We start from the raw sequence: 13452 nt of genomic DNA on the forward strand, positions 1-13452 counted from the left end.
TCAGACACACACGCTTGTAGTAGCTGGTGAGTCTGATGAGCCCAGAACGTGATGGCTGCAGACGTTGTGGGAGTCGCTGAGGCCTCCATGCTGTGGTCTGTGTCCTCCAGCTGCTGTGGTATCAGAGCTTCCACCCTGTTCTGGTTGTTGGTCAGGCGCTTCTTCTCCTTCGGTTCTTCTGCTGATGGTGGGAAAGGAGTCCAGATCCGCATTTACCCTCATCGTGCTCAGTTCTGCATTAGAATAGAGAGCAGAAACAATGGGAGCATTTGCTCTTGGCATGATGTGTGTGTGTGTGTGTGTGTGTGTGTGTGTGTGTGTGTGTGTGTGTGTGTGTGTGTGTGTGTGTGTGTGTGTGTGTGTGTGTGTGTGTGTGTGTGTGTGTGTGTGTGTGTGTGGCAGAGTGCAAACAATTCTTCCCCAGAGTTGTTATCTCCTTTTTTTCTGTTACTCTCATCTCTCTTTTGTTTCTTTTAGGGCTTTAGTTTTGATAGTTTTGCTTTTTCAAATCTCATCTTTTTGTATCTAATTTTTCTTTTTAAGGTGCATATGTCTTTTACACAAGTGATTCTCCTTTTGAACCCATAACCAGTTTCCCACTCATGGAAACATGAAATGCACTGATAACCGTATTTACTTTTTAATTTTAATTACTTTTACTTTTGTAATGCTGCAGTCTGGTGGTGGAGACTTAGATCGCCCCGAACCCATCTTTTAGAGTCCCGGCGGTTTCCTGCCTTAGACTTTTTTGTGTTCCGGCCGGAACCTTTTTCGAAATTTCTCTTCCACAGACGTCTCCGTAGAAAGGGAACCGCTCAGATCAGCGACAGAGTTCTCGGAAGTGCTCCCTCACCGTCAGGCCCCTCTAAGACCCGGGTCCCTCGTATCTCGAAAGCACTTCCCCCTGTAAACGCGCTCCGTATTTCAGAAGCCGTCTTTTATTTCCTTGTCCACACCCTTTGGACTGCGCTCAGATCTGCACACTGGTCTGTATCCTCAGTACAGACAAAACAAGCTCGGTTCCACGAGCCAACCCTTAACAACCACCGTCTCAGTCACCAGGGCACACTTTGACCTAATTAATTTTACCCGAATATTAAATTTTAAAATTATAATTTTTTTCCCTAATATTATATTTAGAAAGATGAAAGATAGAAATATTATCATCTCTATAGTTCTAATTATGTTTTCTTTTATGTTTTAGTCTAGTAGGGACCCAAGTAAACCCGGAATACCTGAAACCAATTTCAAACCCGTTTTCTTTCTTTTTTTTTTTTCTTCTTCGATAAGTTGTGACAAAACGGAATCTCTCTCACCGGGCCGAGTAGAGGTTGGATTTTGTGTTCGTTGGATCTCGTCAGAGGCGATCCAGACGGGTGAGCAGTCCTCCCACTGAGAACAGCTGTAGAGGTTTGGAGGCTGAGCGACCCTAGTCCTCAGGACTATCGTCCCTGGTCACACCGTCCAGACGACCTGCAGCGGATCCTGTTTGTAGACGCCAATTTCTGTGGTGGTAATTTTCCATAAAGACGCAGATGAGAGAGTTGTCCTTTTGTGCAATTTGTTGAAATAATAAAGAAAATAAAAATAATGGGGAAAGCAAATTAAAAGCATGGATGTTGATCGTGCACATAAACAAACCAGAAACCAGCTGGGGAGATCAGTGCACACACCACGAAGGTGTGATGCAAAGAGCCCACGGTCCTCAGGTTGCTTCTGCCTTTTAGCTTCTCTGTCCGACTAGGGTGGAATGTCTTTCTAACCCAATCAAATTACATGCACCATCTCCTCCCTGTCGCAGTGTGTGTGAAGATATTTACATTCTCACACCTGCATTGCTGACGTCCAACTATCTGTGAGAAAGGAGCACCAAGTCTCAACAGACAGAGACACAACTCCCGACCTTGGGTTTGGGAGCTAGAGTTGAGAGTCTATCAGGCAGAGACAACCATTGAACAATCTAGGTCAAATGTCAAATGCATACAGTAAGACAAAACACTGATTTGTAAAAGTAATGTAAAAGATATTAATTGCAGAACATAAGTCATAAATCGTATCATAACTGCATAGAAGTAAGGAAGAAACAATTTTTCCCATAACATCGCGGAAGCGTGCAGTGGTTGGTCGTGCGTGTGGCGTGGTCACAGCAGAAACAGAGCACCGCACAGTACCACAATAAAGCACTTAGGCTAGCAAAATCACAGATTACAACACTTCAATGTGCACCTCTTAGATTCACGTAGATCTGTAACCGCGTTACAGTCACGTGATCACGGAAATGCACAGTGATCAGATCGCATGTTCCGGAAAATAAAACAATCTCCCCATCACATCACATCCCCATCAGCTATTCTCAGCTGCACCGACCCCGAGGGCATGACCAAGCTCTAGCTCCTGTCCCTGTTGACCATTCTAATTCCTCTTGGTCCGGAAGAGACTAATCCAATCCCTGTTGGTCTGAAGGAGGCCATTCTAGCCCCTGTCCCTGGTAAAGCAAACCCCCCAGTCCTGATTGATTCCGGGACCACGCCAGACTTTTTTCCTGGTGGCCCACAGAAGACCCTATCTGCCTCAGCTCCTGGTGGTCTGGGGATGACCGCACCTGCCTCAGTTCTGGGTGGTCCAGAGAGGGCAGCATCTGCCTCATTTCCTGGTGGTCCGGAGTTGAACGCGTCTGCTTCAGCTCCTGGTGGTCCAGTGGAGATCATGCACATCTCAGGTCTTGGTGGTCCAGAGATGACCACGTCGGCCTCAGTTCCAGGTGGTCCATAGAGGACCATGTCTACCTCAGTTCCTGGTTGTCTGAAGACGGCTGCGTCTGCATTGTTTTCTGGTGGCCCAGAAATGACTATGCCTGTCTCAGCTCCTGGACCACCAGGAGCTCTTGTCTGTTAGCAGTACTGTCTACTAACAGTACTGACTCTTTGTCTGTTAACAGTACTGCTCCTTCTCTCTGATAGCAAGACACTGGTCATACGGGTGAAAGAATGTAAACATCTCCACACACAGCGAAAGAGATTAGGTGGTAATATGCAATTTGATTAGACCAGAGAGGGAAAGGGACAAAAGGCAGGAAATGACTTGAAGATTGTGGGACCTTTGCATCTTACCTCTGTGGTGTATGTTCTGATCCCCCCAGCTGGTATTCTGGTTTATTGATGTGCACATCTATGTTTTAATTAGCTTTGCCCAGGTAGGCAGAATGTCAAAAGTAAGCGAGAGGCAGTTGGATGGTCAAAACAGGTAAGTAGGTCAAAACACGTACGGGCTAGGCTATGGTACCGGTAGGAAAGATCCAGACTCTCAAAATGTGGTCAACACAAGCAGAATGATGACTGGTAGACAGAAACACGAAATGCTAGAACGGATACAAAACTCATGATCTAGCAGGAAACTACATGTAAGGTAAATGCTGTTGTTTGATTACTGAGGTAAATGAAAGGATTGTAAACAGCTGCATAGTCATGTGACTAAAATGTAAAGTTGTTAAAGGGCATAACTGAACAGAAACCGGAAGTAACTACAAAATAAAACAAGAAATGCGTGACAAAAAACCCAGACTGTGACACTGGCGACCTGTTCAGGGTGTACCCTGCCTCTCGCCCTCAGCAAGCTGGTATAGGCTCCAGCCCCCTCACAACCCTGAATGGGAACAAGTGGTAGAATGGATAGACAACTCTCTCTCATCGGCTTCTTTATAGGAAATTTCCACGACATCCAGCTGCTCCGGTGCGAAGGCTGCAGCTCCTGGTACTGTAATGGCTGTGGTGGGTCAAGCTCCTCTGAGTCACTGACGGGGAAGAAGTCCAGATCTAGATCTACAGTATCATCATCACACTCGGCTCTCTATTAGGGTAGAGAGCAGTGTGGTAGTGCTTTCAGTCCAATTTTTTCAAATCTGTAATTTCTGTAATTTCTCTTTTAAGGTGTGGACTTCTTTTAAACCAAGTGATCCACCTTTTGGAAAACCATAACCTGTTTCCCACTCATGGAGACATGAAACACGCTACACACCATATTTTTGTTTTGCAACTATGCTGTCTGGTGGTGAACACTTAGTCTGCCCCGAACCCATCTTTTCAGCAGTTCAGCAGTTCCCAATCCCAGATTTCCTATTAACCCTTAAACTTTTCACGGATGTCGCCACAAAAATGGAACTAATCAGGCCTGTCAGCACAGTCGATCCCTAAGTATTTTCAATGGCAGATTCTCTAAGCTGAATCCTTTGTAACTTAAACACTTAACTTTGCGAACGCACTCCTCTGACAGGAGTCGTCTTTTTTCTGTGTTCTGTGAGTTTTGACATTTTCACCTAATAAATTTTTCTTTTCACCTAATGAATTTCTCAACCAATGAATGATTTTTGTTTAACCAAATACGCTTTGTTTAAACAAGTTAACCAAAGCCAAGTTGGAATTTGAATTTGATGGATCTCGTGAGAGCTGATCCAGACGTGGTGAGCAGTCCTCCCAACTCTGAATGCCTGTAGGGGTTTGGAGGCTGAGAGAGCCAAGCGCTCATGGCAGACGACGTGCAGCGAAGATCCTGTTCATGACAAAATGTCATGGAAATTTTTGTCTAAATAAGCTGATGAGAGAGTTGTATGTTGTGTAATTTATTGTCATAACAAGAAAAGTAAACGATAAAGGACAAAGCAAACAAAAATACCAGCTGGGGACATCAGAACATACACCATGGAGGTATAATGCAAAGATCAAACAATCCTCAAGACTCCTCACCCTTTTGCTCCTTTTCCTGGCATAGTGGAATGTCTCTCTAGTCCAATCAAATTGTATATTTCCACCTCATCTCATGTCACTTCATATATATATTCACAGATATTCACATTCTTCTACCTGATACCACTGAAGTCTCGCTATCAGAGAAAGAACACTGAACGGTAAGTGACAGAGGGACAAAGCTCCTTAGCCTTGGTTTTGGAGTCAGATAGGAGCCAGTTCTAGGGAGGGCCAAGCAGGGGCACCCATAAAGCAGAGTAAGAGAAATTTGTCAGATGCATAAAAGAGATGTACGACAAGACAGAATAGATTAATTGCGTACATAGGAACATTCAGTGTAATCATAACAAGGCACAAGCTGTATGATAACAGTATAGGAAAATGAAGGAAAAGTTGACATTTAGAGACAGGTTATTGGCATTACACCAGTCCATTAACTGGTCCACCTCCTCTCTGTATGCCGACTTGTTCTTGCTCATAAGGCCCACCACTGTCGTGTAATGTTCTGGAAAAAAAGCATACAGTACCACGAGAGCTTCTGAAACTCAATGAAAAGAAGATTTCAAAAAGTTGTCTTTGTGAATTTATTCATGCATATGCATATAGAAAAATTTAATATGTTATGTTTAAGGATGTATATGATCAACATTTAAGAATATGAACATGAATCAGAAACTCAGATCAGATGATTATTAAGGCATTAATAATAAAAATGGGATAATATAAAATTTCCATCACAGTCATCAGTCAACTTACAGTTTTTCTTGAGGAAAACAACATTGAGAAAAGAAAGAGAAAAATCCAAATATTCACTGGAAAACAACTTCACATCAAGTCATCTTTGTGCTTGAGCTTCCATCTTTAAAGGAGAGAAAGAGGAGGACGTTCCCAAGGAATCTTGGAAACTGGTTCAGAATTAAATCAACATGACGAGAGTAGCTCAAAACTAAACCGTAAGCTTTGGTCTAAATGTACATTACAGGATTTTTAGGTGATATGTTCTGATCTTAATCTGGTCTTGTACAGTACAGTAATTTGAAAACTACACAGACATGAACAGACTGAAATATGTTCAACAGTCACAACCTTTCTCTGACAGGATCACACTCTCACAACGACACATCATACAGAGACATTGAAGAACCAGACCACCACAGAGTAAACCCAGGATAGAGAGGTTCAGTGAATGTGGTGTTGAAGGTATAAAGGTGGATCAGTTTGTCAGAGGAGACACTGTAAAAGGACAGAAAACCAGCAGGACAGTCCACATACACTGCTACTCTGTGAGACACAGAGGAGGATGGGATCGGTGTTTCTATATTATTGTGAAGGACAGAATATCCAAGAATAGAGCCCCTCAGACTCCAGGACTGATCGTTGTATCCAAACCAACAGTTTTTACTGTTTCCTTTCCTTCTGATTCCTCTGTAACTCACTGATAAATAAATCCTTCCTCTCCACTCAACCTCCCAGTAACAACGATCACTTAGTTCATTACTACAAAGCAGCTGAGCCCACAGATCAAATCTGTCTGGATGATCAGGATATGGCTGATCCTCCTCCACATGTGTCACCTTCCTGTTGTTGTCAGACAGTTGTAGTTTTCTGTTAATTGTGTTCATGTCGATTGTAAGTTGACAGAAATCTGATGGAGAGAACAATGATATTGATGATATTTATCTATCTTCAGTTTGAAGACGACTCATGACAGTTTGAAGATGGTTGAATGTTGCTGATATCATTAAAAACACACTTACACTTCCTCAGACCTGGTTTCATCCATCGCACTCCACCAGGCTCCATCCTGAAAGAAGGGGGGGGGGGGTCAGAGCATCGACATTACATAGCTCTAAACAAACATTGGTTTAGGATTGTGTTCAAATGGAGCTCCTACTGTATGTAGGGATGGACTTTAACCAACAACTAAGGAATTGGATCCTTGGAATTTACGGAGAAGGAGAAATTGTGGAGAATTTGTTTTACTGCTCTGTGAAACCTACTGTAGTAGAGACCCAGCAATACAGTAGAGAAACTAATATCACAGTAACTCATGTCAAACTGTGGAGCTTTTTCTCCCATTTGTGACTATTTAACAATTGTCCAGAGAAAACTGACAAAGACAACAACACAACAACCTGCTGCTTCACTGGGAACAAACATCAGAGATCAGACTAAATGTGCTGCTTTTACTTTAGGCCAGTAAATTACTCAAATGTGATCAAATCAACAGAAATAAGGTTGTCTCCCCACAAGCAACTGGTTTATTGGAGATCATTCACATAACTGATGCCAACTGATTGTAATGGAATATTTTGGCGCAGTGGTTAGCGTGATTTTGAATTTAGCCGCAGGAGCTGCAAGCCAGTGACTTCTGTGCTGGTCATGAGCCCAGATAAATAGAGGGGTTACATAAAAACTTGCCAAAAAGACAACCATACTGTCACGACCCCTGACAGGAAAAAGCAGAAGAGAGGAGAGACCTTTTACTGAGTGACATGAGGAGGTTATTGTTTGTTCTCCAATTGACCAGAAGATATGCTTAATTCCATCCATTTTCTAAACCGCTTATTCCCTAATGCTGGGTCACGGGGGTGCTGGAGCCTATCCCAGCTGGCTATGGGCGAGAGGCAGGTCGCCAGTCCATCGCAGGGCAACACATAGACAGACAACCATTCACTCACACCTACGGGCAATGGAGAGAGTCCAATCAACTTAATGCACGTCTTTGGACTGTAGGAGGAAGCCGGAGAACCCCGAGAGAACCCCGGGGAGAACGTGCACTCCACACTCCACACAGAAAGGCACTAGGGCCACCTCCGGGAACCAACCCAGAACCTTCTTGCTGTGAGGCGACAGTGCTACCCACCGCACCACCGTGCCGCCCATATGCTTACTTCATCTAATCTTAATGTGTTAGTTAAGTGAACACAAATAAAAAAGGAATTGTTTATAGAATAATTTAGGATCTATATTCAGCTTCTTCTTTTGTTTCTCAGTGAAGCATTTGTTTCCTTACTCATCACATTCTGATTAATTTAGGCGAAATAACTTGAATTTCACTTTACACAAGTGCAGATATTTCAGTAAACAAAACTAAATGCTATAAATGAATGACTATTAGGTTTTCTCAATTGCTTAAATACATTTTTTTGAAACTATGTCTCTCATTCTCACAACAGTAAACATAAATGTATAACATGGTTCATGGCTCAGAAAAATGGGTGTGCTGCTTTGTATGGTTTTGGAAATTTGGTTTAAAGACCAGGAGCCTCATGTACATGTAAGGGTTCTTACGCACAAAAACTCGGCGTAAGCAGTACAGTACAGTATCAGAACTTTGTACGCCAAAGTACTGTAGAAACGTGCGCAAATCTATGGTACTGTAGCTGGCTGGCTGGCGTATATACTTTTCTACAGCTATCAGTCCATTAGCAACACAAAGAGGTGAAATTGTTCGTTGTGACTAATGATCGTTTTCACATGATGAAGAAAAACAATATATAATTAATATACAGCCACACGTCTGTACTGTTCTTAGATGATATAGAAATAAGATGAAAAAGGTGCAAACATATATTCTACAGCCATGATAGATGAGCTGTTAGAGGATCTACAGTAATAGAGGATGTATTAGAATCTGGTAGAGGCGGCCGTTTTGGATCGCGACGCATGTGCGGTCAGCGCACATCCAGCTGTTGACCACAAGGTTTCAGCCACGGGAGCATCCAGAGGGAGCTGCAGACCGGTCAGGTAGTGGACCCTGAGCTGAGCCGAGCTGAGCCATGCCAGCTGTGTGGAATGCAATCATCCGTATGTCAGCAAGGCATGAAGTTCCCATAAAACGGATGATCAGGGCAACATTAAAGCGCAGTTTGCATCGAGAGCAGATTGACTGTACCAGCTTTGTACATGAGGCTCCTAGTTATAGCGTTTCAGCAGTTGAGAGAAACTGCAACATTTCACTTTCTCCTCTATCACACATGGTCTGTACTGTAGTTCCCTCCATACCTGAGAGTGTCCAGTCTCCAGTGTGGATCCTCCAGTCCAGCAAACAGCAGCATCTCTCCTGAGTCTCCTGGATGATTGTAGCTCAGGTCCAGCTCTCTCAGATGGGAGGGGTTGGAGCTCAGAGCAGAGGCCAGAGAAGCACAGCCTTCCTCTGTGACCAGACAACCTGACAGCCTGCATACACACACACACACACACACACACACACACACACACACACACACACACACACACACACACACACACACACACACACACACACACACACACACACACAAAATGGACAAAAACACACTTTGACAATGTAAGTGTGTGTGTCCACAAACTGCTAATTTCTTAGATGAAGGAAATCCTGACCTGAGAGTCTCCAGTCGACAGTGAGGACTCTTCAGTCCATCTGACAGTAGCTTCACTTTTAAATCCTGCAGGTCGTTGTTACTCAGGTCCAGTTCTCTCAGACTAGAGGACTGAGAGCTGAGAACTGAGGACAGAGCTTCACAGCTTCTCTCTGACAGGTTACACACACTCAGTCTGAGAAGCAGAAATGTAAAAAGGTTTCAAGTTAATGTCAATCACCTTTAATATTAAGTATGAACAACGATAGAAATAGCTTAGAAAATGGAAAACATTTACTATGTTACAGTAAATGAGCCACTGATGAGAAACCTTTGCAATTGCAACATTCTATTGTTAACCCTAGCTGTCCTAATAGTACTCGGCAGGCTCTAAGTATTAGCTTCAGAATCAGTTTGCACAGGACAAGGAATAGGTTGTGGGCTACAACACTATGTAAAAGTCATTTGTGTACATCAAACACAGACGAATACGATAATCTCTAATTCCTGCGTTCTGAGAGGTTATCTAATCACTTTGTTCTGCACTCCTACATAGCTTGTCTAAAGTGCTTTATTGGTCACGTTTTTTATTGCACCGAAGTCATAAAACGCGTTCAGCCATTCAGTGGCTACCAGTTCTGTCAATTATGTGTTGGTGTTTTTAGGCCCATTGCATAGCTTGTAACGAGTAGAAAGACATCTCATTGACCAAGGTCAGTTGCTGCTAGGCAAAGTTATGCACGAACAGACCCCCCCACCTGCACTCTGGTGGACATTTGCGACAGATTTAGACACACTGTCCAACGGCTGGGCAATGTTAATTTCTAGTCAGATAGATATAAATAACCATTATTTGGATATATTGATCACTTGCTACTTTAAGTGCTATAGTAGTGGAAAAACATTAGCAATCCACAATAGGAAATCCATAACCTCATCTGACTGTTCACAGTAAAATCATTATAATTTTGTCCTGCTTCACTTACAAAACAATATTTTTGCTAATTTAATGTTCACTAATTGTGCTATGATTATATGGAGGTTAGAAGTTGCTGAGGCCTCCTGAAAAAACATTTTTCATCAGACAGAAAAGAAAGATTTTGCTTTTTTATTACTCATAAACATTGCATTAGTAACACACTAATTTTTACGCCTCATATCACATCCCACAAGTGTCCCCTATATTATTACATTATTTGTATTCACATAGACATTGTGGTTGCAGAGATAAATTCATTTGAATGTAGCTAAGCCATTTTCCAGAACTGTTGGTCTGTCTTTAAAACAAACAGTAGCTTGATCTGACCTGAGACTCTCCAGCTGACAATGAGGACTCTTTAGTCCATCAGACAGTAGCTTCACTCCTGAATCCTGCAGGTCGTTGTTACTCAGGTCCAGTTCTCTCAGACTAGAGGACTGAGAGCTGAGAACTGAGGACAGAGCTTCACAGCTTCTCTCTGACAGGTTACAGCCACTCAGTCTGAAAAACAGGGACAAAGAAAATGTAAAAATGTGGATTAAGATATTAGAAAATAAAAAAGGAGAAAAAACCCACAATTTATAATAATTGTTAAATGGTGAATAAATCTTTACACTTACTTAACTTTTTTGGAGGCTTTAAGCACTTCAAACACAAACAGAAGATCCTTCTCTGAAAAGCTTGAAGAGTATTTTATTGGGTCAAACTTGTCCAGTTTTTTTCCTGATGACACCAACATGAAGAGCAGAGCTGACCACTGAGCAGCAGAGAGTTCATCTGTAGAGACTTTCCCTGAGTCCAGGTACTGTTGAATCTCCTCCACTAGAGAACAGTCATTCAGTTCATTCAGACAGTGGAACAGGTTGATGCTTTTTTCTGCAGATGGAGATTCTGAGATCTTCTTCTTGATGTACTGAACTGTTTCCTTGGTTTTTAAATCACTTCTTGTCTGTCTAATAAGACTTTTAATGGGAGTCTGATTAGTCTGCAGCGAAAGACCAAGGAGGAAACGAAGGAACAGGTCCAGGTGTCCATTTGGACTTTGTAAGGCCTTGACAACAGCATTAGGGTAGAACTGTGTCTCTGTAGATTTTTCTATTCTTGTTTCAGACGTCTGAGCTGTGCATTGTTGTTCTGACAGCACATTGACTCCAGAGTTGATGAAGGTCAGATGGACATGAAGAGCAGCCAGAAACTCCTGAACACTCAGATGGACGAAGCAGAACACCTTGTCCTGGTACAGTCCTCTCTCCTCTATAAAGATCTGTGTGAACACTCCTGAGTAAACTGAGGCTGCTCTGATATCGATGCCACACTCTGTCAGGTCTGAATCATAGAAGATCAGGTTTCCTTTCTGCAGCTGCTCAAAAGCAAGTTTTCCCAGTGACTCAATCATCTTCTTGTTCTCTGGACTCCAGAGTGGATCTGTCTCAGCTCCTCCATCATACTTGATGTTCTTCACTTTGGTCTGAACCACCAGGAAGTGGATGTACATCTCAGTCAGGGTCTTGGGCAGCTCTGCTCCCTCTCTGGTTTTCAGCACATCCTCCAGAACCGTAGCAGTGATCCAGCAGAAGACTGGGATGTGGCACATGATGTGGAGGCTTCGTGACGTCTTGATGTGGGAGATGACGGTTGTGGCCTGCTGCTCATCTGTGAACCTCTTCCTGAAGTACTCGTCCTTCTGTGGGTCAGTGAACCCTCTGACCTCTGTCACCATGTCAACACAGCCAGGAGGGATCTGATTGGCTGCTGCAGGTCGTGTGGTGATCCAGAGGCGAGCAGAGGGAAGCAGGTTCCCCCTGATCAGGTTTATCAGCAGCACATCCACTGAGGTGGACTCTGTGACATCAGTCAGGGTTTTAGTCTTGTTGAAGTCCAGAGGAAGTCGACACTCATCCAGACCGTCCAGGATGAAAACAACCTGGGACTGTTTAAAGCTGCAGATTCCTGCTGCTTTGGTTTCAGTAAAGAAGTGATGAACAAGTTCCACCAAGCTGAACTTTTGCTCTTTCAGCACATTCAGCTCTCTGAATGTAAATGGAAATGTGAAGTTTATGTTCTGGTTGGCTTGGTCTTCAGCCCAGTCCAGAGTGAACTTCTGTGTTAGGACTGTTTTCCCAATGCCAGCCACTCCCTTTGTCATCACTGTTCTGATGGCTCCATCTCTTCCAGCTGAGCCTTTAAAGATGTCTTCTGGTCTGATGGATGTTTCTGGTCTGACTGGTTTCCTGAAGGCTGTTTCAATCTGTCTGACCTCATGTTCATCGTTGACCTCTCCAGTTCCTCCTTCTGTGATGTAGAGCTCTGTGTAGATCTGGTTCAGAGGGGTTGGGTTTCCTGCTTTAGAGATGCCTTCAAACACACACTGGAACTTCTGTTTTAGCTGAGATTTAAGTTGATGCTGACAAACTGCAGCAGGAGATCCTGAATAAACAACCAAAAAAATGATTAATGTAATTTGTTAGAAAAATGTCAGTTTACTTCTGGTCCACATATAAAAATCATATCAGTAAATGTGTGATTGTGTCTGTAATGTTAAATGTTATAAATCCTCTTACTGCTCTGCAGACAGTCAGCCAGCTCCTCCTGCTTCATCCTCCTCAGGAAGTTCACTGTGATCTTCAGAAATGCGTCTCTGCTGCTCCTCCTCTGCTCTTCATCCTCACCATCCAACTCCTCCTCATCCTCCCTCTGACTCTCTAAGCATTCTGGGTAATCTGGACTCAGAACCCTCTGGATCTTCTTCAGCTCCTTCTTCACAAACGTAACCATGTTTTCCTCCAGCAGCTGGAACAGAAACTATATGAATGACAGCATCCAACTAAAACCATGGAGCCAAACATCAGATCCATGTTGGACACACTGACGATCCACTGGTCTAAAAAGTGCAGCATGAGATTATTGTGAACACAACAGATGAACAGTAGTAGTTGTACATGTACAGACCATAAATATGGAGTCCAGGTGTGTTTGGTGCTGCTGGACAGACTGAGCATTGGGAACCTCTGAGCTCTGCAGGTCCACTCTGTGGAGGAACCATGAAGAATGAGTCACATGATGTGAGTCTAAATAAAGCTTATCCTTTACAGCAACACTTCAAACACAGACAACTTACGTCACAAGATATAAACAGTACAATTACTTATAATCATATCAAGTTTAAATCATAAGATTGTTCAGCCTGATTCAAACTGAAAACAACAACTCACTTTGACTTTGATGGTTGTTGGTTTTTAAAATGAATAATTTTGTCCTTTGACATATCACTCTTGAGGGACACACAGCTGGGTTCAGGTCCAGCAGATTCTTGTCTCTGATGGAACCTGATGGACAAACAACTTAGGTTAATTTTCACATATTCAGTCAAAGTTTCCTTGATCAATAAAGG

At 43.0% G+C, this 13452-nt stretch overlaps 1 protein-coding gene and 1 long non-coding RNA gene across 2 annotated transcripts in view; both read right to left on the reverse strand.

Moving 5' to 3' along the window:
• LOC129603631 (NLR family CARD domain-containing protein 3-like) overlaps positions 1–13126 on the reverse strand; it is a 43558-nt gene extending 30432 nt beyond the window's left edge. The window contains exons 1-5 of the mRNA XM_055505926.1: positions 13011–13126; positions 12623–12851; positions 10682–12488; positions 10389–10562; positions 9105–9278 (exon numbers count right to left, since the gene is read on the reverse strand). Of these exons, the coding sequence (XP_055361901.1) occupies positions 9105–9278; positions 10389–10562; positions 10682–12488; positions 12623–12851; positions 13011–13013 (2387 nt within the window). The 5' untranslated portion in view covers positions 13014–13126. The remainder of the gene's footprint in view (positions 1–9104; positions 9279–10388; positions 10563–10681; positions 12489–12622; positions 12852–13010) is intronic.
• LOC129603638 (uncharacterized) lies at positions 6184–8797 on the reverse strand. The gene is made up of 3 exons (XR_008693726.1): positions 8748–8797; positions 6497–6543; positions 6184–6317 (listed from the first exon to the last, which is right to left on the reverse strand). It is a non-coding gene; the product is annotated as an uncharacterized LOC129603638 (long non-coding RNA).
• Positions 13127–13452: the final 326 nt, after the last annotated feature.

This window comes from Betta splendens, chromosome 2 (genome assembly GCF_900634795.4).
Source record: "Betta splendens chromosome 2, fBetSpl5.4, whole genome shotgun sequence".
Taxonomy (NCBI): Eukaryota; Metazoa; Chordata; class Actinopteri; order Anabantiformes; family Osphronemidae; genus Betta; species Betta splendens.